This window comes from Triturus cristatus, chromosome 6, assembly GCF_964204655.1.
Source record: "Triturus cristatus chromosome 6, aTriCri1.1, whole genome shotgun sequence".
NCBI lineage: Eukaryota > Metazoa > Chordata > Amphibia > Caudata > Salamandridae > Triturus > Triturus cristatus.
The window spans coordinates 634,885,377-634,910,130 of NC_140589.1; the positions used below are offsets into that span (position 1 = coordinate 634,885,377).

The following is a 24,754-nucleotide window of genomic DNA, read 5'->3' on the forward strand; positions in this document are numbered from 1 at the left end:
CCCGCAAAAATAAGAAAGGGAAAAGAAACAATATAACAATTTGTGTGGTACACACCTAGGGAACAGAGCTACCCCCCGTTGCTTGTGGCTGTAAGCCACATGGGTTAACGCCCCAGGTGTGAACAGTACAATTCCAACACTACACAACATTGCTGAACCAATCGCAAAGGGACTTCACTCAGCAGAAGCCAATGTCTCTGTCTCATATTAGATCACCATGAGTGTTACATTACATTACAACTAGATCGTTAGTTATATCAGTTGAGCGATGACTTATCTGCACCAGTAGGTCGTGGATTTCCAGTGTTCCGGTTGCATCTGACCGGCTCGTGGTGAGGAACACCCCACAGCACGCCAGTGAACCATTTCTTAAGCAAACTTGTGCCCAAAGAATATTGTTTATTCCACGTCCGAAGTGGTGGATTGTTCACCATGTGTACTCCTCGGCGATCTTCTCCTCGCACCAGTCTGACCCTTTTGTTGCACAAACTTCAGTGCTTCTGAAGGTTCAGCAAATATTTGCGTCGTACCATCAACGGGGATTTTGAGTCTGGCCGGGTACAGCATTGCATATGGGACATTCAGGTCTCTCAGCCTCTGCTTCTCAGCTGGAAATTTCTTCTGCGCTTCCTGTACCGAGGCCGTGAAATCTGGATATAGCGAAATGTCCATGCCTTCGTGGGATAGCTTGCCTAGCTCTCTGGCCTTGCGGAGGGCAGCATCTCTGTCCCTGTAATTTAGGATTTTAGCGATGATCAGCCTCGGCCTGGACCCAGCAGGTGGTTTTGGCGCCAGTGACCTGTGAGCCCTCTTCACAATGAAGACCTCTGAGAACGTATCACGTCCCAGCATGGCGATGAGTATCTGCTCCACATATCGCTCCATTGGGCCTGTGTTTGTTGTCTCCGAAACTCCCATTAAGCGAATGTTGCTTCTTCGGGACCTAGCTTTTAAGTCCTCAGTCTTCGCCGTCATGGCCGCTAGTTGTTTCTCCATCCTTGACTGTTTCGTGTCGATCTGCACTTGGCCATCCTCAGCTTCGGAAATTCTTCACTCCGCTATGTCCAGTCTCTCAGTATGTTTATCGATCCTTTCCGACATCCTATCCACTCTTTATGCCAAGGAGTCAATTTTCCCGGCGATGTTCGATATCGCGGCTTGAATTGTGGCAAACATGGACTGTATGTCGTTGTTCGTCACCCCGCCTCCGGCTCACGCCGCCACCTGCGCCGTCGGTTGGTCATCAATCAGCACTCGGATCCTGTTGTTTTTTAGTTTGGTCAAAGTTGATTTTGGGTTGGGTGCGGTCTGGTTTACCCATTTTGCAGATTGTCAATTGACCAGTCAGAGGATTTGTGGTGAGTTCAGAGTCTCCGGAGCGCCGACGCCGTCCAGCCGGGACCCTCAGCTCGCCCCGCAACGCAAGCGTCGATGACACCACGTGTCACACCCAGGGCCCAGCAGCGCCCATCAATTCCGATAGAATTCCGGTCGTGTCCACGAGCCGCGGCTCCCGCATCTCCCAGAGGGACGGCAGCGGGGAGACTGTTCCTAACTCCTCTACATTTGATCGCAACCCCCAGAGCCCACGCCAAGGGCGGCAGGAGAGTCGGTCCAGCCTCCCTCTCTCACGTCCAGCGTTCTCCACAGGGTGTGCCGCAGTATGCTCGCTGATCAATCCTTCGCGAGCTCCGCCTGCGCAGGCCCGACAGCCTCCTACCGGCCACCCCACCTAAGCAGGTACTCAGCCCATGGGCACAAGGGGGACTCTCATATGCACTGTGGTGCCAGGGCAGAAGACGCGGTGTACTCCGGCTGCGCCCCCGAGCGACACAGACCCAAGCCGCTAGTGCGCTTATCTTCAATGGTGTGGCTTGTGCTCTGACCCAGCGAGGACCTTGACCATTCCTGCGGCGTCCGTGGATTCTCAGCCTCACCGCATGGACGATGCCCGCATCCGCTATCCCCTGCGGGCCGGCTCCACTCGCGCCACAGCAGCTTGTTTTATCTCGTCCTGCCAGGCGCCACCTCCCGGGCCCCAGCTTCATTCAAGGGGTGCACAGTAATGAAGGCCTGAAGATCGGCCCCGGGGCATCCTAGAGTCTCTGCCCCTTGTCTGCAGCTCACGAGGGGGGTGCCAGGGCGAAGCACCAGTCTCGGGAGCCCAAGCCCATATCAGGTGCTATCCGCGCTACTCACGGTCGTTCAGATCCCGGCGGGGCCCCACTGGCGCCCCTCCACACCTCACACCGTGCGGGTGATGTGCCGAGGCTCGCTCCGACGCGATGTTCAGCCGCAGCGGGTCCCGTCTTTTCCTCTGGGCGCGCTGCGGAGTGTGCGTCACGGCGCAGTCTCCGGTCGAGTCCCGCGGCTTTACTTTCGCTTTCCCTCGCACGGGCCGCAGTCCGCGCACTCCCCAATTCAGGGTATCCGGGTGTCTTTCAGGGTCAGACACAGCACTTTGGTTAGTCCGCTAGCTCCCCACTCGGCCCACAGCTGGTACAAGTTCGTTTATGTCGCATTGGAAGGATTGTTCTTCAGGATTGTCGGGCGTTTGCGAGGAGCTCGCTTAGAAAGTGGCCATCTCGCTTCAAGGCAAGCTACGCCCCCCCATGCAATGTATTGTGCCATTAACAGTCTCGGCCCTCTCCACATGCATTAGATTAGTGTGGCACCTAAGCCAACCAAAAACTAAAATTAGCAGTTTCACATGCAGTCCAGCACTCAGGGCAGAGGTACGTCCCAGGTTACCATGCAGGGGGCATTACTGTCCAAACACTACTGATGTAATTTGTAATATATATGATATTACACCCTGTGGCTCCATACGAGGAGCACAAGGGCCAAAAAGAGAGAGTCAATAATGTTAGGGAAAATGAGAAACCCAGGAAGACATGGCAAGTCATGGAGATATCTGCCAGAGAGTGAGCACAGCCAGGCTCATTACTTTTTTCCTCTGAAAGTTCTTTGCTAGGATTCTAATGCACTCTACAATCTAAGCCCTAAAACCTGGTAGCAAGTATTTTAGAACTAAACTAATACCTCTTAGATTACCAGAGCCATATATTCTGTCTCATGTGGCACATTATGTCTGAAGGCATTCACATACAATACTTCATTCCAGGTCCCATACTAGTCATAAGGTCTCTTTGATGGTCTGTATTATATTGCCTTTATCGTTTGCCCTTTAAATGTTTGTTTGCAATATTTAAAGCAGGAATAGAAAAATGAGTGTGTAATTGTACAGTTACATTGTGACCTTAAGGAAAATCAGTGAAAACCCGTGCACTAAGATATCTGAATAACTTCTTCCATATTAAAAAAAATTGCAAGGTCACATCTCTTTAGTGTGTCCTTAGTTTGAGAGTCCTATGAAAAAGTGTGAAATGCTTCGAATCAAATTGTCCAAGTGACTCAGTTGACCTTCAGGAACCAACTACTGCTCCACTTGAATTGAATTTCTTCAATCAATTAATCAGGGGTTTGTAGAGAACGCTACTAACCTAAGAGGGTCTCAAGGCGCTAGGGGGGCGGCTCCTGCTCAGTCAAAGAGCCAGGTCTTAAGGTCCTTCCTGAATGTGTGCAGGGTTGGGGAGCGCCTGATGTTCACAGGGAGCTCGTTCCAGGTTTTGGCTGCGATGTAGGAGAAAGCTCTGCCGCCAGTTCTGTTTCTGTGAATGCGGGGGACCTCTGTCAGGGCGAGGTCAGCGGAGCGGAGGTTCCTCGTGGTACGTGGAAGGATACTCTCTCGTTGAGGTATTCGGGTCCGATGTTGTGGAGCGATTTGTAGGGGTGAGTGAGGATTTTGAAGGTGACCCTCTTCTCGACGGGGAGCCAGTGTAGACCTTGTAGGTGTTGAGTCATGTCCTCTCGGCGTGGTGCCCCGAGGATGAGTCTTGCTGCGGCGTTCTGGATGGTCAGGAGCCTGTGCAGAAGAGTCTTGTTAATTCCGGCATAGAGGGCGTTTCCGTAGTTCAGTCTGCTGGTGATGAGTGCGTGGGTGACGGTCCTTCTGCAGTCTGGGGGAATCCACTTGAAGGTCTTATGTTAGATGCGAAGGCAGTTGAAACTAGTGGAGGCGACGGCGTTAATCTGGCGGTTCATGGAGAGGAAGGAGTCAAGGATGATACCGAGGTTCCGAGCGTGGTCTGTAGGGTTGGGCGGGCTCCCGAGGGCAGAGGGCCACCAGGTGTTGTCCCAGGCGGAGGAGCAGGGCCCGAGGATGAGGACCTCGGTCTTCGTTGAGTTTAGCTTCATTAATTTTTCAGTTGTATTTGCAATCTGAAAAAATGTTTTCTAACACTACCAACTTAAACTTTATACTAGAATTCCTACATAAAGTTTTATCAATACTTGGTGTCATTGTGATCAAATTGTAACTGTGTTAGATTGATATGCTGTAATTTTAAATGTTTTTCTTTTATTTGTTAGCATCTAGAAGCTCAATTTTATTTGGCAGTGTTACACTTTATGAATAAAATTATACTAAACAAAGATTTGAAGAAGTGAGGATAGTGTTGCATAGGCACTGTAAGTGTAGTCGAAGGCGTGGCTAAAGTCACTGCATTTAGATTTGTTTATTACCTTAAAAATCTACAAGAATTTGTCTTTACATAATTCACTTAATAAAGGGCGGTTTTCAATCTATGGCATTGTCACCTAATCTACAGTGTGTGTTTTGTCTATTGCCATTTCCACTTCAGAGAATACAAGCCCATCTTTGAGGACAGCCATTCATTCTTGGATCAGACATTTGCCCATTTTCTAGGTTAACTAATGTTGCCACTGTTACATCCTAACTCTTTCCCATTCTCAACTTGTTCGTATCGCTGCAACCTACTGGTGTGACTGGAAACTGCTTCTATAGCCATTTAATACAGAGCTTTTTGTAGCTCTACCTCATGCTTTGTACACAGTATGCCCACACTATTACGAGCATACATGCCCTGGCCCTTTCAATTAATTCTGCCCTTTGGTAGAAACTGGAAACCGCTTCACTGCTACTCAAATGAAGTCTGAGCTGGGCCTAACCTTTATTTTTGGGCAAATTTAGACTCTTTTTCTCATTGTTTCTTCCATCCTGTCCTTTCAGGTCAGATAACTCATGGTGCAACCGCTCCACTTTGAGACGTATGCAGATAACATGCCATTTCCCAGCATCTTGTCTCTGGGACACAGTTAGCTGGTGTACGTGCTCTGTTTCCATGGTACCTTCGGGACTAGGGACCAGATGTACGACCCTATTTTGCATGCGCAAACAGGTTTGCCACCCGTTTGCGCATGCAAAATCTTATTGGCCATGTACAATCCCTAGCGTTCCAAGGGGGTCCCTTCCTAATAGCGAGACTGATTGGTTGCATTGGACTTGCACGATGCTTATTTCCATATCCCCGCTCTGCCTGCCAACAGACGTTAATTTCGGTTCACGGTGGGCCGTGAGCACTTTGTTTACCGTGCTCCCCTTTGGCCTTACCAGTGCCCCTCGGGTGTTCACAAAGGTGATGGCAGTGGTTGCAGCTCATCTGTGCAGATCAGGGTTACCAGTCTTCCCCTATCTTGACGATTGGTTGTTGAAGGTGAGCTCCCCCAGGTTGTCATCTCCCACCTCCAGACTATGGCGGACCTCCTGCACTTGCTGTGGCTCACTATCAACATGTCAAAGTCACACCTGGCTCCCTTTCATTGGAGTGATTCTGGACACAGTGCAGTTTCGGGCCTATCCTCCCAAGCAACGAGTCTAGGATATTCGGGCAATGATACCGATGTTTCAGCCTCTATCCCAGATTTTGGTGAGAATGACTGAGGCTGCTGGGCCTCATGGCCTCCTGCTGATGGATCATTCCAGGTTTCCAGGTGGCATATGCGAGCTCTGCAGTGGGACCTGAAGTTTCAGTGGACGCAGCATCAGGGGAATCTTTAAGGCTATGCCCAGGTCTCAGAGGGAACTGCACAACAACTGCAGTGGTGGCTAACGAACCAAGATTGAGTCAGAGGCAGATCCCTCTTCCTTCCCCAACCAGATCTAACGGTGGTAACAGATGCGTCACTCCTAGGATTGGGTGGCCATCTTGGAGAGGCGGAGATTAAAGTTGTCTGGTCTCCGGCGAAGTCCAGTATCCATATGAACCTTCTGGAGCTCTGGGTGATCAGACTGGCACTGAAGGCATTCCTTCCCTCTCTCAAAGGGAAAGTGGTGCAGGTTTTCACAGACAACAGCACCGCCACGTGGTACTGCAACAAAGAGGGCGGGTGGGATTGTGGACCTTTTTTTGTCATTAGGCTCTCCTCCTTTGGACATGGCTGGAAGATCAGGGCATAGCCCTGGTGGTTCAACACCTAGCGGGTTCTCTGAATGCCAGAGCAGACAAACTCAGCCATTGGTGCCTGGTCAATCACGAATGGCGTCTCCACCTGGAGGTGTTGCAAGGTCTCTTTCAGCGATGGGGAGAGCCTTGGTTAGATCTGATCGCCTCTTAAGAAAACGTGCAATGTCAGCCGTATTGTGCGTGGGAGTTTCCAAGGCGTTCTCGCTTAGTGATGTTTTTTGCCACGAGTGGAGCTTAGGCCGCCTCTACGCCTTTCCGTGTATACCACTTCTGCCCAGAGAGAGTGCTCAAGAAGATCGAGCACAACCATGCTCAAGTTTCTTGTTACTCTGGATTAGGCACAAAGAGTCTGGTATTCTGACCTTCCGAGCATGGCCATTGATCCTCCGATGAGACTGCCCCTTCGGGAGGATCTTCTGTTGCAGCAGCAGGGGACGATTCTTCACCCGAACCTGTCCAGCCCCCACCACCTTGTGTGGGAATTTAGCAGCAGCAGTTGATAGCTTTCGACCTTCCACCTGAAGTCTGTGATGTCATTTTGGCTGCCAGGCATCCCTCCACTAAATCAGTATATGCCTGTAGATGGAACAAGTTTGCGGCATGGGGCACAGCAAAGGCCCCTTTGGTTCTCCAGGACTTCCTAGTGTGATCTTGGTTACAGACCCTCCTCCGGGGATGATATTGTTGGGGTATCTATTCCAAGTTAAGGAATCTACAACCAATTGTCTCTATCAGATGAACAAGTTACTTACCTTCGGTAACGATGTATCTGGTAGAGACATATATTAGTTGTAGATTCCTTACCGCCTCACCCATCTTTCCCGCTTTGCGAACTGATTTCTCGGGATAGGGACTCCCCTAGTTAGCCCAAGTTTTGACACACCAGTGGTCAGCGTCTTTCATGACACTACGCTTCTAGAATGGAAAGTAGTTTTGAGAACTGACGTCAGCGCACATGGGTGACGTCTATATAGGTCCAGCAATGTCATTCCAGCGCCCATGATGCCGACGATGGATGTGGAGGCGACAGACGCCACCTACTGACGTGCAGGGGTGTATGGCTGTTGAAAAATCTCCAGATCTAGACTGACACCTGGGGGAAATTCTACGGTAACTAATCTACAACTAATATATATCTCTACCAAATACATTGTTACCGAAGGTAAGTAACTTGTTCTTCTTGCCAGTTATTCAGCGCAGATTTTCTTAGAATATAATCTTGGTCTGTGGTATTAAAACCTTGTACATAATGTACTTTATCTAGCATTTAACTTTGTCCTTCAGCACGATACAATGAATGTTTCTAATGTTCTGAAGGAATTCTGTTAACACTTTTCTCAAGTTTTTTGACTAGTGAATCTTGTAAGACTTTTAGGGGCAGATTTATCATTATTTCGTGCAGCAAGACACTTTGCTACGTTGTGTGAAAGGGCAGGAATCCGCAATATTTAATATCGTATGGCGCATTTCTGTCCTTTCCTTGAGCACAATGTGTTGCCTAGCTCCAACGCAGACTTAGCATCTACCCTGAATGAGGAGAACCAGAGACCACTTTTCTATGTTTGATCTGCTCCTTTTCAATCAGTCACTTCACACTGAAGGCATTATCAGACCAATACTCACAGTTGTAGAGGTCCTCGATGCTTGCTTGTTGCATTTAACTCTCTTTGCAACCTAGAACATAATGCGCAAAACATTTGAGCTGGTTACCTTACTGTTAGCTAAAAGAGGAATAACTGAGTATGTGGCTGCATAAGGACGACTCTTAATTGAATAAGTGATTCAAAGGTTAAATGCTGATGAAAATCAGAAACTGGTCCGAAAGGATGATAAATTGGAAGAAGATCTGGTAGACTGGCAGTGATCAATCCAAGGCAGCACCATGCCGCCCCTGTTTGGACACGGCCATATGCAAATCAGTCTTGACCCTGCTCCCAATGTGAACATTCCAGCCCGAACTGCTAGGCCAAGTCCAGCCTGGACCGGAAACAAGCATTCCTGTAACTGGTTACGGGGTATCACCCCTCATCAGCCAGGATAGCTTGAATCCAGTAGCACAGTGAGCCTGGGACCCACGTCTGGGCATATAAAACCAAGACCTGTTTTATTCCCCTGATCACATGCTACCATAGGGCATGTCGTCGAGCCACCACTCACTGTATTGATGTACTCAAGCTGTTAGCTAATTTTAAATGCATTTAAATAACGCATTTCACCTGCTATGTTGGGTTAGTTAGGTCTTGATTTCACAAAGGGTAGCACACCTTCACCATTTTATTTGTAAAAGTGTGTAAATCCATTTTAGTGGCTATTGCATGGTTGAGGCTGAAGAATATAAAACCTGATCAGACAATGCTGAGTCGATCTCTCGGAGTACCCTTAAGTACTGTGAAAAGTATGGCCTACTATATGGCCCTGTGTGTGGTTCAGCTCTTTACTCGCTTGAATAAACCTCCAGAGGCTATGCTGTCTATTCAAATGGTTTCTTTGCTGGTTTAACAATCATTCTTGTAGTGTAATCTGGTCTTCAGTGAAAGCCAAAGGAACATGTTTCTAATGGTCAAAATGTGGTGTATTAGCTATTAGTCTGGCTCTGTAATGTAATTTTGCTTTTAGGAGAAGCTCACATTTGGTAATCCCTCACAGAAGTCAATTCCCATCATCCAGCCTGGATAGAACAAGGGTTTCAGCAACCTTGTAGCCGTCTTTCACAAGTTTTGAACCATTTGTTCTTCAGCACCATATGAACCTGAGCAGATTGGCAGGAATATTTAATGGGGGGCTAATTGTAAGAGCAAACACTTTAGAGAGAATGTGCACCATTCACTAGACCTGTGCGCCACTCTATGCTTCAAAATGTGTACCGTTTAGCTAACAAGCTAGTTGAGTGCATTGGTATAATATGATGCTTTTCAACATTTTGAGCTTTGTTCTGGCACAGAGGTTTGAGTCTGTGTCAGCCAATGTGAAAGTTCATGTTATATTGTATCACACTCGTCCTAAGCTATTTTTTTTATCTGGTGTGCTAACTGTTCTACTCTGCATCTTACTGCTATAACATTTTAGGGCACGACCACCGATGTAATATGTTCAATCATTCCTAGCACCACACCTCCCAAGCTGACTGTTTACAATTCAGAGAAGCACTGTAAGAGGGACTCTGGCTGACCATGGCCAAGAGCACCACGGCCATTATGACCTGTCCTGCTGAAAGGCTTCTGTGCCTAAAACCTCCAGGTGACTCCTCTCTAGTGAAGTTATCCAGTTCCAGGAACGTAAAGAGTCCCAGCTCCAGCAGACCCCCTTGTTTTCCGGATTGTAACCGTGCTTCCTGCAACTTCAAGACACCTTAGCCTTTCAGGTGTCTGTAGTGCAAACATGCTGTAGAGTTTCTAGTAAAATTGAATATTCTGCTTAATATATCCTATCTGTCGCATGCAATGGTTTATTATTTGTCTTTTGCAGTGAGGAAGCTTTCTACAGATGTGGTGCAACACTTGGTGGAGGCCTGCCAACCTGGACCTGCGGAAGAGCCGAATGCACAGCTGACTGCTATTGTCAGGTATTCCACGCACAGTTATTCTCATATACTACCAAATGAAAAGCAAACCTTCTGCCACCATAACTGTGGAATTGTCTAATTTAAAAAGACTGCTCCAACTGTTAACTGTGTCTAAGCGCTACTGGATTCGATTGCCAAAATCATTTGTGAGTCTGGGAAGTAGTACTGCAGGAGCACTCTTCTACTTACTCTCACATGCCTTTGTGAATCGTCATCAAATCATCCAGCTCCCCATTAGTAAAAGTGCACATAGGGCACCGTCCATTCTATCTGTCTAACTGTACAAAATGACGCGAATATTCCCATTTTCTATAGTTTAAACCCAATTCACAAAGGCATATAAAAGGACATAAGAGTACTACATGAGTACTCTTTTACATTAATTCTTAATCTAGAACTCAGATTTTTCGTGTGGGGCCGGAGAGGATATATCGACGGTCTAATCCTAATTTGTGGAATTCTGGAGGCTTGATTTGGAGCATACTGTTGGGACTGACACACTCTTCCTTTCAGCCAAGTTCTAGATTAAGAATTATTGAAAATCATTGCTCTTTGAATCGGAACAGTGATTATGAACAGATGAAAGATAGTTGAAGGACACAGACATTGGCTTTGGCTTAATCCCTGATGAAGTCCTTACAAACGAAACGCGTTGGCTTGGCTGAATGGTGTTAACTTCTAAAAAGAAATAAAAGAAGAATATACAGAATACAAATGTTATATGAAGAATATTTTAGTTTAAATGAAAAGATCAGTCTAATGATGTTGTCTTAATAAGCCATACAGTAGGTTAGTGAATTTCAGGTTAAAAGCGCTTCTGCTCTCATTTGTCTTATAGGTTTGCATCATTTGATACTTCAGCAGTGGGTTCATTTACAGTACAGTGCTATTCTTCTTGAAAGCAACACATGGTTATATATACTAGTGAAAGCAGTAGACAGCCCACACTTCGTAGGCCTCTCGCACACAGATACTCTTTTAAATACTCTTACATGTCTTTGTGAATTGTACTCACTTCGTTCACAGTGACACACGTATAAAATATTTTTTCTCAAATGATCTGAGTTATTTATTTTTAGCTATCGCTCTATTATCTCTAATCATACGAGGACACTCCTCAAAACGAGAGTTCTCATTTCCAATGTGCTTTAACTTACTGTCTTGTTGTGCATTTTATCTTTAACACAGTGTAGTCAAAGTGCTGTTTTTACGGCCCCTCTGGTAAACATGGTGGTAATGGCTTTACCAGTAGCCATTACCGCTGTATTTAGAAATGCTTACTAACTTAAGGGGATTGTTGACAATAAGCTTGTTACCACGGGTAAATTCAACATCCTCATTCAGACTTTCCCTGACCGAAACTCTGTGCAGATAATTAGAGTAAAGAGTCTGGTATTAATTGCAAACGCTACAGCTATTCCTTCAACTGTTGCAAGGAAATTGATTGCAATATTCCACTCTTCCTCATTGCTGGGAAATTATAAATTACATTAACAGTGTTTCTGATTACTGGGGAGTTCCAAGATATGTACATTATAATTAAGGCTCCCAGTTTTCCGTTTTTACTGATTTTTACAGATAAATACAGACAGAAAACAATGTATTTCCTGACTGAATTTATTTTTAACAGTAGAAAAATACTGAAAATTGGGCTTCTAATGAGTGCCTTTCCATGCTGTCTGCTGTGAATTCCATCACAACAGATGAACAGATAGACGGCATGGGAAGTTTAAAAAAAAAAAAAGGCAAGCTATCTTTAAATAGAGGCATATGTTAAAATATATCTGTAGTAAATTGCTAATATTTACCTGTGGTTGTAGTGTTTTGATTTATTTGGCTGCTGAATTGGCTAAAATGTCACGGGCATAAAAGTATGAGTGCATGTTTATAAGTTAAAAAAATATTGGAAATGTACCATTTTTGACCCAATTTTTCACAAACCACTAAATAAATATGGATAAATACAGACCGAAATGTTAAATAAAATAAATACCATAAAACTGGTTGCCCTAATTATTATGATGGAGTACCTACTATTTTTAGATCGCCTGTGCTACAGCGCATGCGCTCCTGCTTGTGGGATCTATTGTTTAAAATAAAGGGTTTGGCGCCCGCCCATTGCTTACCAATCATTAGCTTCATTTTCACTCTTTTTTGCTGACTCCTAATTGGCCAGCACATGCCAAGCGTTGCTTTCTTTCCTTTCTATGGAGCATGAACAAAGCACAGATTGATTCAACGTACGCTGCTCAACCTGTGTTGAAGTACTGTTTCTTCTATCCCCCTCCACCACTATTCCCTCTTGTGCATGGGGCTTCTTTCCCCACTGATTCTCTGTGTTGCTGCCCCCTATTCAGGGCCCCATGTCTGGTGCTCTTTCCCTTTCCCCCCACCCCTCTATCTGTTGTTGCTGCTCCCTCCCCTGCACCTCCCTCATGTTGCTTTCCCTCCATCCCGTTGTTGGTGCTCCCACCCTCCTTCCCTGCTCATTCCTCATGTTACTTCCACTACTCCCCCACCATCTATTGTTGCTGCTCCCTCCACCCTCGCGCCTTCATTCATGGCTTGCCCCCTCTGCACTTTTTAAAAATATATTGTACAGTAGTGCTAGCTGTTGTGCAACATGGCTTTAAAAATAGGCGCTATAACGCGGTCAAAGCTGGCCACGTCAGAGAGCTTTTTTTTCTTGACTTCAAGGCATGATGCACAGCAGCTCACACTGCTGTGCAACACGTAAAAAAAAAAGCATTGACAAAGCCAATAGATTTTGCGTAGGAAAGACCTATTGGGTTTGCCAACACTTGTTTAAGTATGGATTTTAACAGCAAAGCTGTCCAACAAACTTATTGATCACAGTATGCATAGAGTGGTCCTTTTCAGCTATTTGCTTTCTTCTTTCGGCCTTTGTCACCCATTAACTCAAGACTGTGTCAGTCACATCTTGGCTTAGTCAACTGGAGTATTCCTCACTCGCCTAATACGGTTGGCTGTTCCTGTGTGTCCTTTCAACTCCACATGAGTTTTTGCATTGAACTGCTTGAGAGATTACTTTGCAAATCTAGTCTTCTCTGTCTGATTATGCTGGGCCCCTCCCCTTGTCTCGCCCTAATATTCTAACTTTGTATATGTTAGGACTTTAAGTCCAGACCTATGTCTTTGCCAATGCTTGTTGTCAAACCCACCCACCTCCTTCGAAATAATGTCTCCAAAAATGGTATGTCTTCATGCTTACCCATCGTCTCCATTTCACTGCACCCACTGGAACAGAGGAGTGCTTTCTTATTCGTTACTGCACGCTTAATGAACAGTATTTTGCTTGGAATACTAGTTGATGTAAAGGCTTAAACCATAATTTAAGGTGAGCCATGTGTAATAATGAGAATATATACAAAGATCTCGAATTTTACGACCAACATTTTCTCCACCTTAAAATGAAGCTTTGCCAGGAATGCGTTTGTAAATTTTAAATGTAAATATAAAGCACAGTCTCAAAACACAATATTGGCACAGCAGGGTACTTAGATACAAGGAGATCATATGATTTATCCTGGGACCACTAGACTACATCATCTTCACCAAGGGTTTTATGAGTTTATAGATGTAAGTCATTGACAGTAGGTTTGTCACTGGTAGTGTGTACTGGATTGTGTGTTTATGTAAGACTATTCTGATAGTGTCTTAAATGATTCCAAGGGCATTTATAATCGAAAGTACGAAATAAATAAAATTGTTTGATTTGCTTCTTATCTTGACGGACTTAATGTTGTCTTTGTTGTCTCCTTTATTTTGTACCCCCACTAAAGTTTGTGTTAGTGAGCATGTTTTATTGGACGTAAGTAGTTATTGATGTTCAAGTATGTCCTGTTTTTGTGGGGGTTTTTTTGGAGTACGCAAATTCAATGTTGTTGGTTCCATATGATGCAAGCGGTTGATGGTGCATTACTGTTTCTGACTTTCTGGCCATAGACACGAAAACATTTCTCCGTTTCTCACCCTTAGGGCATTTGCCTTCAGGTTTAACACCGTGCTTAGTGTTTTTTTTTAAATAAAATCTGTAGTAATGTTTAACGTGTGTTTTTAACTTTGTGTCTAGTACCATCTTTCCTTGTAAATTATCCTGTTTGTATTGCAGGCAGTTTGTCCAGGATTACAGTGCTATATATGATCACCAGGTGTACAGCATTTTGGAGGTGTTGTCAGTGTTAGACCAGCATCTAGTTATCAGCCTGATTCCTACAATCTCTCAATGCCTTAAGGATTTGGAGCACAAACGAGGGCTGGGCAGAAACACAGCACAAAGGTACCTGATGATTTTTGTTGGTCTTTAAATAACATTTCGTTGATGTCTCATTTATGAATGGAAGCCTTGGTATTAATGCTTTAGATTTTTTAATTTCGAGATTTTTAAAATGTCATAGCGCATCCAACTTAGCAGAAAATTGATATAACATAGCAATAATCAGTTGTAAAAATAACATAAACGAACTGAGTTATGCCTATCATGTCAATACCACGTCAGTATTTGCCATATTTCACTCCAGAGAACCATTTTATACTAAAATGTATACTAAAGGTTTAAAAAAATACCACTTTTTTACAGCATAGATATGAGGCGAGAATGGGAGAAAAAAATACAAGAGAGCTTAGGCACATTTGCAAAATGTTTGTTTACGTAAACAAGGCTGGCGCTTCCAGAAAGTGTGGTGTTGTAGGTTGCAACAAAGAAAGAAGAGAAGAGACTGCACCATTTGGAACCCGAGAGCCATTAGCTTTTAAATCGATCCGAATAAAGAGCAGAGTAGATTGCCAATTTTTATGAGTTCTCTGGTGTAAACAAGGGAGGGGCGTTCTGGGAGTAGATTGTATTTAGATGGAGTGTTCTTTGCATAAAATGTGCTATGCCTTAGCCAAAAAGGAGACCCCTAAGGGTCTTTGGACCCCTTGTACTAGAGCGAAGGCTACCACTACGGTCTTGGCTAGGGGTGATCTGGTGTGGACATCTGCTAGGCAGCTCCATGAGTGTCCTCACACCGCATATCCGCATTTGTGAGCAGTTACTGGAAAAGTTTCCATATTTAGTCTTGTGCCTGGGAGATTCAAAAGGTGAGGAAAATCCAGTTACAGTATCCACCTGAAAGATTGCTACCAAAGTTAAGTAACTTGTTCTTTTGCCTATTTGTGGTTAATGGCTATATTCTAGGAGATGGTTAAGCTCTTCGTTCTAAAAAATAGATATGTTATAGATAGCTAAGAATGACTCTCCTAGATAACAAGATGGCATTACGTGTAATGGTCTGTGACTGCAATAGAACAATATATCTTCCCAAATGCTTGATGGACATTTGTTAATATCAGACTGGTACAGGTATGAAAGTCGAAACATGTTCAATGTCTCTGGAAGCTATTGGCCCAGAAGAGTAATCAGATGAGTGATTTTTCTGTCCTGTCCCTTGGTCAGGAGCCACTTTAACAACATCTTACATGTTTGTTGTATTGAGTGATTCTCATTTTCATTGAGTTCTCAGAATTGCCTTCAATATGTGCTTACGGTCTGTGTTTGAACTCATGGCTAGCCATGGAATTGGAGTATATACCACAAAACTCATCACTTCTACTTCCTTCGGATCATTTTGAATTTCAGCTTCAACCCGGAGATGCAGCATTACATGATGAAACTAATAATTCGAGGTTCATCAGAGCTGTGCTTGGCTTCTTGTGGAAATGGGCGTCTGGGAAGTTTGCAAGAACTCCCACCATATATAGGTCTGCTAGTTTGGTGCTATGACATTGAAGATTCTGCTTTCTTTGAGGGAACACTCAGTTGTGAAACAGAGCCTAGATTGTGTGCACTTCGAACGTACATAGCTTTGTGTCATATGGTACTTCAAATTTAAGGTGAAACATAATATTGTGCTCAAGAAGCGTTCCTGTTGCAGAAAGGTGTACATATGTTTAAATCCAGCGTAGCCCAAACGTATCCTTGTTAAGCACACATTTTGCAGCAGCATACTCACGCAGTACAGTGGAATCAAACTCTGCACATTGTCTCCTCCCAGGGAATCTTACAGAAGACTCTTAAGCCACCTCGGAGAAGCGGGACAGACGGAGATGCTGGCACTTGAAACCGAGAGAAGCTAGAAGCAGTGATTCCAGAAGCTTCCGGAACTTTCCTTCCTGATGCTGCCGTTTGTACCCGCCCGAAGCAACATTTGTACCAGCCTTGCATTTATCAAACCTTGATGACTTAATGCGTCTATTACTGCACGCACGTGCGTTGTAAACAAATTTGCTGTAAATATGCAAAATTACCGTGCAAATCGGACATGATGCTGTATCCCTCCCGAAAACTGCCATTACATGCACACGTTCATGTCTTTCTGCTAAAAATAATTATTTTGCTGTTATTCTTTTAAACGTACTGGTAAAAGCATATTTGGCACAGAGAACTGGTCATACCAAGGCGTTGTCACAAACTTGTTCTGCGAACAGAGGTGCGGGCCGGACTAGCCATAGCGGGCATCAGGCGTTTCCCCGGGAGGCAGGAAAGGCCGGACTGGCCGTAGCGGGCACCGGGCAATCCCCCGGTGCGCCGCAGGGGTGGGGGCCAGTTTTGGGCCCCTGGGGGCCGTTTCTGACCGTTTTTGCAGCAAATCGGCCCTGTGACAAAATCGGCCCTGGTAAAGAGCTCGGTAGCACCCCCCTCCCCGGGCCGAGCACTTTGCCAGGGCCGGTTGTGGCTCCCAGTCCGGCCCTGGAGGCAGGAAGGGTGGGGGCCAGTTTTGCAGCTGTGGGGGCGGTTTTGCAGTGGTGCTGCAAAATTGCCCCCTTAACAAAAGCAGCAGTGATTCACACTTGCACATCGCCCCCGCCCAGGGAGGGGGCATAGCACGACAAAATTGCCAGGGCTGCTTTGGGTTCCCAGTCCCGGCCCTGCGTGCCGTTTTGTGTAGAAAGTACGCTGTCTATAACGTGTGCACTTTCTCGATAACTCCATGAGTTCCCCTGTGCTCTGCAGACAGCACCGCTCAAACATGCAGCAGTGGTTGCCACTCAGTGCCAGTGTCTGAAACTCGTGCACTAACTCCAGGAGTTGCAGAGCTGTTGATTGCAAAATGTTTTGAAAAATTGATGCAGGGCCCGAGTATTTGTACAGAAGCAGAATAAACTCATGGTGCTTCCCCTGCTATTCCCCTTCCCCTCTGCAGCTGTAGAATCGTACCGTGAATACTTCTGCGGTTCAGACAATTTCTGCAATAAACCTGATTAACTTTCATTGAGGTGGGGCCATGTTGTTTTGTATCTACACTACGACTTCCTGCCAGCACTTTTTTAAAAATTAATAAATAAAACATGGCTTAGAAATTACCTGTGTGCCAAATAGGTGGCCTTCTCCTGACCCACACTGGGGCCCTGACTCTAATGGTTTGAGAAACCCTGAATGTGGGTTGTCCGTTCCAGATTCACATCAGTTCTCACTTTGAGGCACATAGTACTGGGTTATCACTTTTAAAGAATCCCACACTGGATTTGAACCTCTTCTCCGCCTGGTGCTCTGCATGCAGCTTACCACCAAGGTCATTACAATGAAGCGGATTTTGTGCACTGTCTCTGCCTTCCTTGCTAGTTATGAAATAAATGCAGAGAATGTCTTCCCGGTGCAGCCTTCCTTACTTGAGGAGAGGCACTTGTGAGTTAGTGGCACAAAATGTCTTCAGGTCCTTAAGCAAACTTGAACTTGAAGATGAGTTTTATGGGCTGAACTTTTATCTCCTTGTTAACTACAGCACTAGCCTCAGGATTATTTTTCTACCATTGAAACTGGTGTTCTTAAATGTTTTTTTTCTTGTATATTTAATGAACACAGTAAAAATGACATAATTGGCTACCAGGGACATGTAGCCAGTATTGTACAATAAATAAAGCCTATTTAATAAAAAAATATAAATGGAATGCTGATTTATGTTTTTTTTAAGTATGTGTATGTCTGCCTTGTGTCACACATCATATGTTTGACTAAATCATTTACGGTAATTTTCCGCATTATCGCAAGGTCTGTAGATTCTTCTCGAACAGAAAGCTGAGCTGAATCAGTCTCCCAATGCCTCGCTCTCAGGCCTGCTCATGCACTCCCCTCATATGAAGGCATTCCCGTGACATTGTCAGAGCAGCCAGGATAAGAGAAATGATTGCTTTTCACTCCTCATTGGACTCTTCTGCTGCTGCCCTGGAGTATGGGATGGTCATTACTTGGTTAATTGTAGCGTGTATGTGGTATGCTGCCAGGAAGTGTGCCCTTCATGCTTGTACTGTGACTTCAGAAAAGTATCTAGAGGAGGAGCCTTGGGCTGTTCATGTCCGAAGGGGCCAGCACCATGATTAAAATGACTACCAACCACAGTAAGATTAACTTTGTAATTCGCTGTCAGAGGTGGGCGAAGGACCTGATTTTGTCTTGCACTCGGAAGTAAATGACCCCTGCAGTGCACCCCTTAAATTCTGACTCTGGTTGGGAAGTTTAGAAGCATGATGGTGGACACCATGACTAGCAGCAGTGTCAGCCACAACTCACCACTGTCACCATGACTTTCAGGCTGCCATCAGCTGGTGATGGTGCACACAGACCCGCACCTGCAAGAGACACCACCCTACTACTGGTCTTTCATCTTTCGAACATCTTCACCTCCGCAGACCTGACTGCAAAGGTGAGTGAAGGCGATAGAGAATGGGCATGGAACAGGAGGTACAGGTCTGACCCTGAGTAGTACTGCTGCTCTTACTGGCCCTGTCAGCAGCCCGGGACGCACCACTCACAGAATTCTCTTATGTCAACCACGCTGATAAATTACACATCAAATGTTGACGTGTGGTGATCGGTCAGCAGTCATCATGTGAATTTACGCTGGAAAAAACACTGATCTCCAACTACCACAAATTTAGTTACATGAATACATTCATGGCAAAAACTGCATTCTAAATGAATTAAAAATCCACAGAAACTTGTTTATAGAAAATGGCGGCGACATATGCAGCGCTGCAGTGTGGTAACACAGGGTTGTTTTTTAAAAATGGTGCATTCCCCCTCAGACCCACCACACTGTTTCTGCTTGACCATAAAGTTTACTAACATTACTTTACATATGCCGAGAACAGTGCAGTGCACTTTCATCAAGTTCTGGCTTTTTAGCTAGCATTCCAAATGAAAAATTAAATTCTAAGTGCAAGAGTGAATTGTGCTCGCTAAAGGTATGCATGATGATTGGGGCTGAGAGCCATTTTGGCAGCTATGGGGGATAGGGTGCTCACCACGGTCACCCTTGAATCGCAGGAAGCTCCAGTAGCAAAGGTTTCAACCCCTACAGTAAGAGAAGTGAGGCTTGCATGTCTTGACTTGGATTGTGCAATCGTTTGACAGGAGTTCAATACAGTGATGCATATTAATATATATTTGACCTTTATCAGGTATTCATGACATCCTGATAGTAGATACATTCAACTTTATTTGACAAATACACATTTTATTTTGTCATTATAAAAAAAAAGAACCGACCTTCAGAGGTCTTTTGTGACAGTGTAAGTGCACAATATTTTTTCTATATCAATTAAGACCATAATTAGAATAAGCAGTTGCTGTTAGCTAAGGATACATGATGACTTGATCATCAGGACGTGTTGCCATTCGTATTTAAGATCAGAATGTCTTGTCTGTTTGGTCTGGGTCATTCGGTGTGTGGTCTGGGTCATTCGGTGTGTGATAACACATGCCTAGGTGAAATGATATCTTTGATAATCTCAGAAAATAATTGTTGATGTTCATCAGTCTTGGAAGGATTATAAAGCCATTTCCCAAAATTTTGAGTGCATGATTTCACCATGATAAAGGTCATTTACAAATGGAAATTCAAGACCGTGGCTAATCCACCTTTGAGTGTGTGCTCCCCCATCCCAAGATCAGACAGTCTGATATTTCAATCCATGGAGATGGCGAGTTGCAGGCCCTTTCAACGCAGCCACCATTTACTGCTTTCTACCCAGACAACCTGGTTTTGCGCACTTGTCCATCCTTCCTACCTACCTAATGTTGTGTCTACCTTCCACGTGGGACAGTATATTACACTTACTTTCTACTTTTTCCCCTACCCTCTCCCTTACTAGGAAGAGGATCAACTACACAATTTAGATTCTAGGCGTTCTCCTCCTCCTATGGTGACCCTATGGAATGTGAAAAAGGTGATGCCCAGCATTTTGTAGACTTTGCTGAAGCCAAGCGAGGCAAGGGCATTACTAAACTTAATAATTTATGGTGGATCACCCTTTGCATTAAGATCTGGTGTGCCTTGACCTATAAAGACCTTCCAGCTGCCGTTTGTGCTCCATTGATGAGGGTCCTGGCAGCTTCCACTTTTCTCACCAAAGGTCCCAGGGTCTGACATTTGCAGGGCAGACACTTTGTCCTCTCTGCATATCTTTTTCAAACAGGACTCGGGTGTGGGGGTGATTGTTACTTCAAGAGGGCTATGTTGAATGATTTCCTTGGCACTACTCAGTTCCCATGGGTACTGCGTGGAATGCATTCCTAATCTGTGGGAAGAAATGTCAAAGTTTACTTCCCTTCACTCATGACGTTTCTGGTGGCTACTTCATCTTCTTGCAGATTCTTCCCTACCCTCCCTCCTCTCTGAGGTAGTGCCACCCACGCACGATAGGATTCCAGAATACTTTAGTAATGCACTGATGTTTTGTTACCTGTTGTTCTTAAGCTCTATCTGGCTCCTCTCCACACTTGTCTATTTGACTTGGAAAAATGTAAGGAACTGACGCCATTTTGTCTGGCTGGTTAATATATATAGGCTGGTGTCATCACATCTTGAATAGACTGAGCTACGAGTGGAGTCACGTAGTATCTCCTGCCCAGCCCCTGGGAGCTATTGCTGGGGGAAATGTTTCCAGATCCAGTCAGCTTATAACTTCAGTCAAACGAGTGAGGTCAAAAGCTTTGATTTTTTTTTTTCCTTTCTTTTTTTCTAAATTTAAATGAGGAAAACACAACAAACTAGATACTAATTAGTAAGAGGGTTCAAGGGATGTCACTGCCAGTTGGGTAAAGGGTATTGCCGCACCCTAACTCCAGCATGGTTAGGAAGCAAGGGCATTTAGAAGCAAAGTGTCTGGTGAAAAGACCAAGATCCGCTGCACATGACCAACAGCTGTGTGCAGCATGTGTTGAACACGTGGGTGGTTGACCCAAAGTCTGGGTAAGTAGTTGCCCAGATTGGTGCATAAAAAAGACAAAAGGACAGAGTCGTTAAAAGTAGGAGGTTATAAATACCAGAAAAAAGGAAAATTGAAATAAAAATTCGAAGCGATACTGAAAATAATTTGTTAAAGAAGATTTCTTTATTACAGGATAGATGTAAAAAAGAAGAGCTTTTGGTACCGGTCTTAAAAAAAGGTTTAAAAAAAAGCTAGAACAATGATACGGAAAATGGGCAAATAGAAAAAAGAAAATCCGTAGCAAAAACAATTAAGGTTGGTCAGTCATGCTGTACTCCAGCACTGCATAAATATGAGGGGTGGGAGCTCGAAATTAGAACTCCACTTACATCTACCCACAGTGTAGACTGGTACTACCGTTGTTGTGGTAGCATGGGTTTTGGAGTTAGGAACAGGTGCGTCAGCAGGAGGTTTTACAGGTGTCTATCTGGAGTTGATGAAGCTTTGCTCATCTTGGGGGATAGGTAGATCAAGTGTGTTTTGATGAAGTGATCTGCGAGGGTGGTGGGTGGGAAATAATACTTCCCAGCTTGAGGAAGGCCTAACGGCGCAGACACTTGGTAGATCATACTCACAATAGAGGAGTTTGAGGTGTCTGTTTAAAATGGACCTAAACCCTAGATTTCTGATGTCTAGAAACCTCCATGCAGGTGGAATATATACGCTCTTTATCCTCACCTCACAGTGCCTTCTGCACTAAAACAGTGGCACACGGTCCACCACTTGAATCAGATGGTGTTGTACGAGGAACAGCGGGTGCTGCTGGGCCAGATGGACTGCGATATATTAAAAGAAAGTGAAAAAAGTATGTTTTTATTCCAAAGGAGCTATCAACAAAGTAGTCTGAAAAAAAGTGATTGGTTTAGAAAATTGTCAGACACATACTGCACTATTAGCTTAAAATTAAATGAACTTGATTGGTACAAAATTCAGTGCCTAAAGGAAGAATTAAAACCTTTAAAATTGGTACACTGCAGGAACATTACAAAACATTCACCGATGTTCCAATGGATACAGTCATGTTGGAAAATAAAAGGAAACCTGCCATGTAATAAAGCGCTATATTCACTGCATAGGGATCACGACCATATGTATCTCACGCCATTGTAGCTATGCTACTGACCGTAACAAACATTTCAAGTCCCTTCTGTTAAGCAAGTTTTGCATTTTTTTTAAGCAGAAGAGGTCCTGATGAGTTAAAAGGACTTCTGTGTACCAAGGACAAAGCAAAATGGCACAGAACATGTAATGGGGTAGGTCGGTGGCAGAGCAAATGAAAAAGAAAAGATGGGAGGTCAAAGCCGCTACAGGATTAAACTTTAATTTAAACATTTCAGTGAACTTTTCATATTCGGCATTTCATTTAAAATAAACGGTCTGGAACATATGTAGTAAGAAAGGCCAGTATTTCAACCACATCTCAATTTAAAACTGTCCCCGTAGTGAATGGAGCCCATCCACACTTGACGTAAAAACCCCTGCCCTAATCCCGAGCTTGCAAACTTGGCCACAGTCACAATTTTGGTGAGAACAAAAGTAAAGCTACATACTCTTATATGGCATGATTCTAGAACATTTGAAGATGGGAAAAGTGAGGGATAATGGTAAGATGAGCAGGAAAGTCATTTTGTTCGTAAAAAAAGCTGTTTTGCAGACCACAGTTGTGGGGCTTTGACAGTAGTCCCAACATAACAATGAAAACTTGTGATTATAAAGAAAAAACAAGGCATGTATTAATATGAATGAACCTTTGTGGTGTTTGGAGATATACTAGAAAAATGTGTTGTAGACATCTCTAAATGTTATCAAGGAACACAATATCCCTGTGTAGAGAAATGTATGCCTTCCTTCTGAAACTTTCTGCATCTGTTGAACCAGATGTGATTATGGGAGATAGATGTCATGGCATGGTCTGTAAGAAATGCTTTTTATTGACACTCCTGCCAGCTTTCTCAAAACGTGGTGACCATTTTTGTTGTGTCTGGTAGATGTTAACAAGAACAATGGTAGTGCAAAAAATGTCCTTGGTCCATTTAGACCCCTTTGATTAATCTAAGGCTATTTTTATTGCAGTGGATTATGTGGTGGCTAACACACAGTTCTGATGGATACTTCTGGGCGCAGACTCCTCATCTTAGAATACTCCCCAGGCGCCAGACTGGAGCCAGAAAACTTTTCTGTAGTAATGCTACCGCACACCACTAAGTGGCACTGTGCAGCTCCATGTTTCCATGTTAACTCCGAACTACACAGAAGTGAAGAAGTAGAGCAGCATATAGGAGCCACCCCTGCATGCTGTGAGGTCCTGTCTTTCTAAACCTTTCAACGAGGATCCAGAGTTCCCCTCTCATTTTTGTCCACCTTCTGACGAATCCTGAAAATTGAAAAACTTTCAGTGTGCTAGGGAACAATGTTTAACTGCTTTAATCTTACTATTAGTGGTGCACAACCACCCTGTGGGAGGGAGGATCCAGCACTTTCTTCCAGGTTGGTGATCCATCACAACAGACAGATGGGTCCTTGATATTGCTCAGCATGGCTATGTCTGCCTCTTGTGCTCCACCAAATCATTCTCCCAAATCAGAGAAAATTTTCAGAGAAACACCTATCCATTCTGTTGCAAGAGGAGTGAGTTTTACTTTCTAAATGAGCCATCAAGAGAGTTATAGAGTTGGAAATAGGAGAGGGATGTTACACTTATTATTTTTTGTTTCTAAAGACAAATGAGGGCCTTTGTCCCATTTTAGTGAGAGTAGGCCTGAGCCTTCTTGGCCTTTCAGCTTCCTGCATCCTCATTTTAGACTGAACCAGGTGTCTTATGTGGACGCTGCAATTGAATCTGAAATTCCATTTGGACCATAACAAAGGGATGCCATTCACATTACGCAGATGACTGCACATGACCTTCATTGGTAGCTACTCATCCGCAGTTGGACCAGCGGCAGGCCCTTATCCCTTCCCCCAGCCAGAGCTGACAGTAGTCACGGACGCCCACTGCTGGGTTGTAGAGGTACACATCAGAGGACTTAAGTTTCTGATGGAAGCCTGACTGTAGCAACTTACTGGAGTTACAAGCCACTCACTTGGCCTTAAATGACATCCTACCATACATCAAAGGCAGGCTGGTGCAGGTTCTCACTGACAATACCACTGCCATGTGGTATTGCAACAACGAGGCTGGATGGTGTCCTGGACCCTTTCCCAGGCGGCTCTGCCCCTCTGTTCTTTGTTGGAGTGTCATGGCATCTTCCTGATCACGAACCATCGGGAAGGGTCCTGGAATGCCAAACTGGACAAGCTCAGCTGACTGCATCTGGCAGATGACGAGGGGGGGCACAGGGAATCTTCTGGCAGTGAGGTAAACATATCACCATGCATGGAGATGGAGTGGTGGAAGTTTACTACATTTTATCTGCCTCTGGAAGTGGTGGATGTCAAAAGCCCTTCCACGATGTCCATTATTGGGGCGATCAGACAAGTTTGTATATTTACGTGGTAACCACAAGATTCAGCCTTTACCATCCAAACAGTTGGATGTTCTTTTGTTTGTTTTTTCTTTGACCCACCAGTGCCATACAGTAGGTACTATTAAGCG

The 24,754-nt window shown here is 44.5% G+C and overlaps 1 protein-coding gene across 1 annotated transcript in view; it reads left to right on the top strand.

Annotated features, from left to right (window-relative positions):
• MMS22L (MMS22 like, DNA repair protein) overlaps nt 1–17,838 on the top strand; it is a 534,885-nt gene extending 517,047 nt beyond the window's left edge. The window contains exons 22-24 of the mRNA XM_085611124.1: nt 9,792–9,888; nt 14,021–14,188; nt 15,945–17,838. Coding sequence (XP_085467250.1) covers nt 9,792–9,888; nt 14,021–14,188; nt 15,945–16,026 — 347 coding nt within the window. The 3' untranslated portion in view covers nt 16,027–17,838. The remainder of the gene's footprint in view (nt 1–9,791; nt 9,889–14,020; nt 14,189–15,944) is intronic.
• Nucleotides 17,839–24,754: the final 6,916 nt, after the last annotated feature.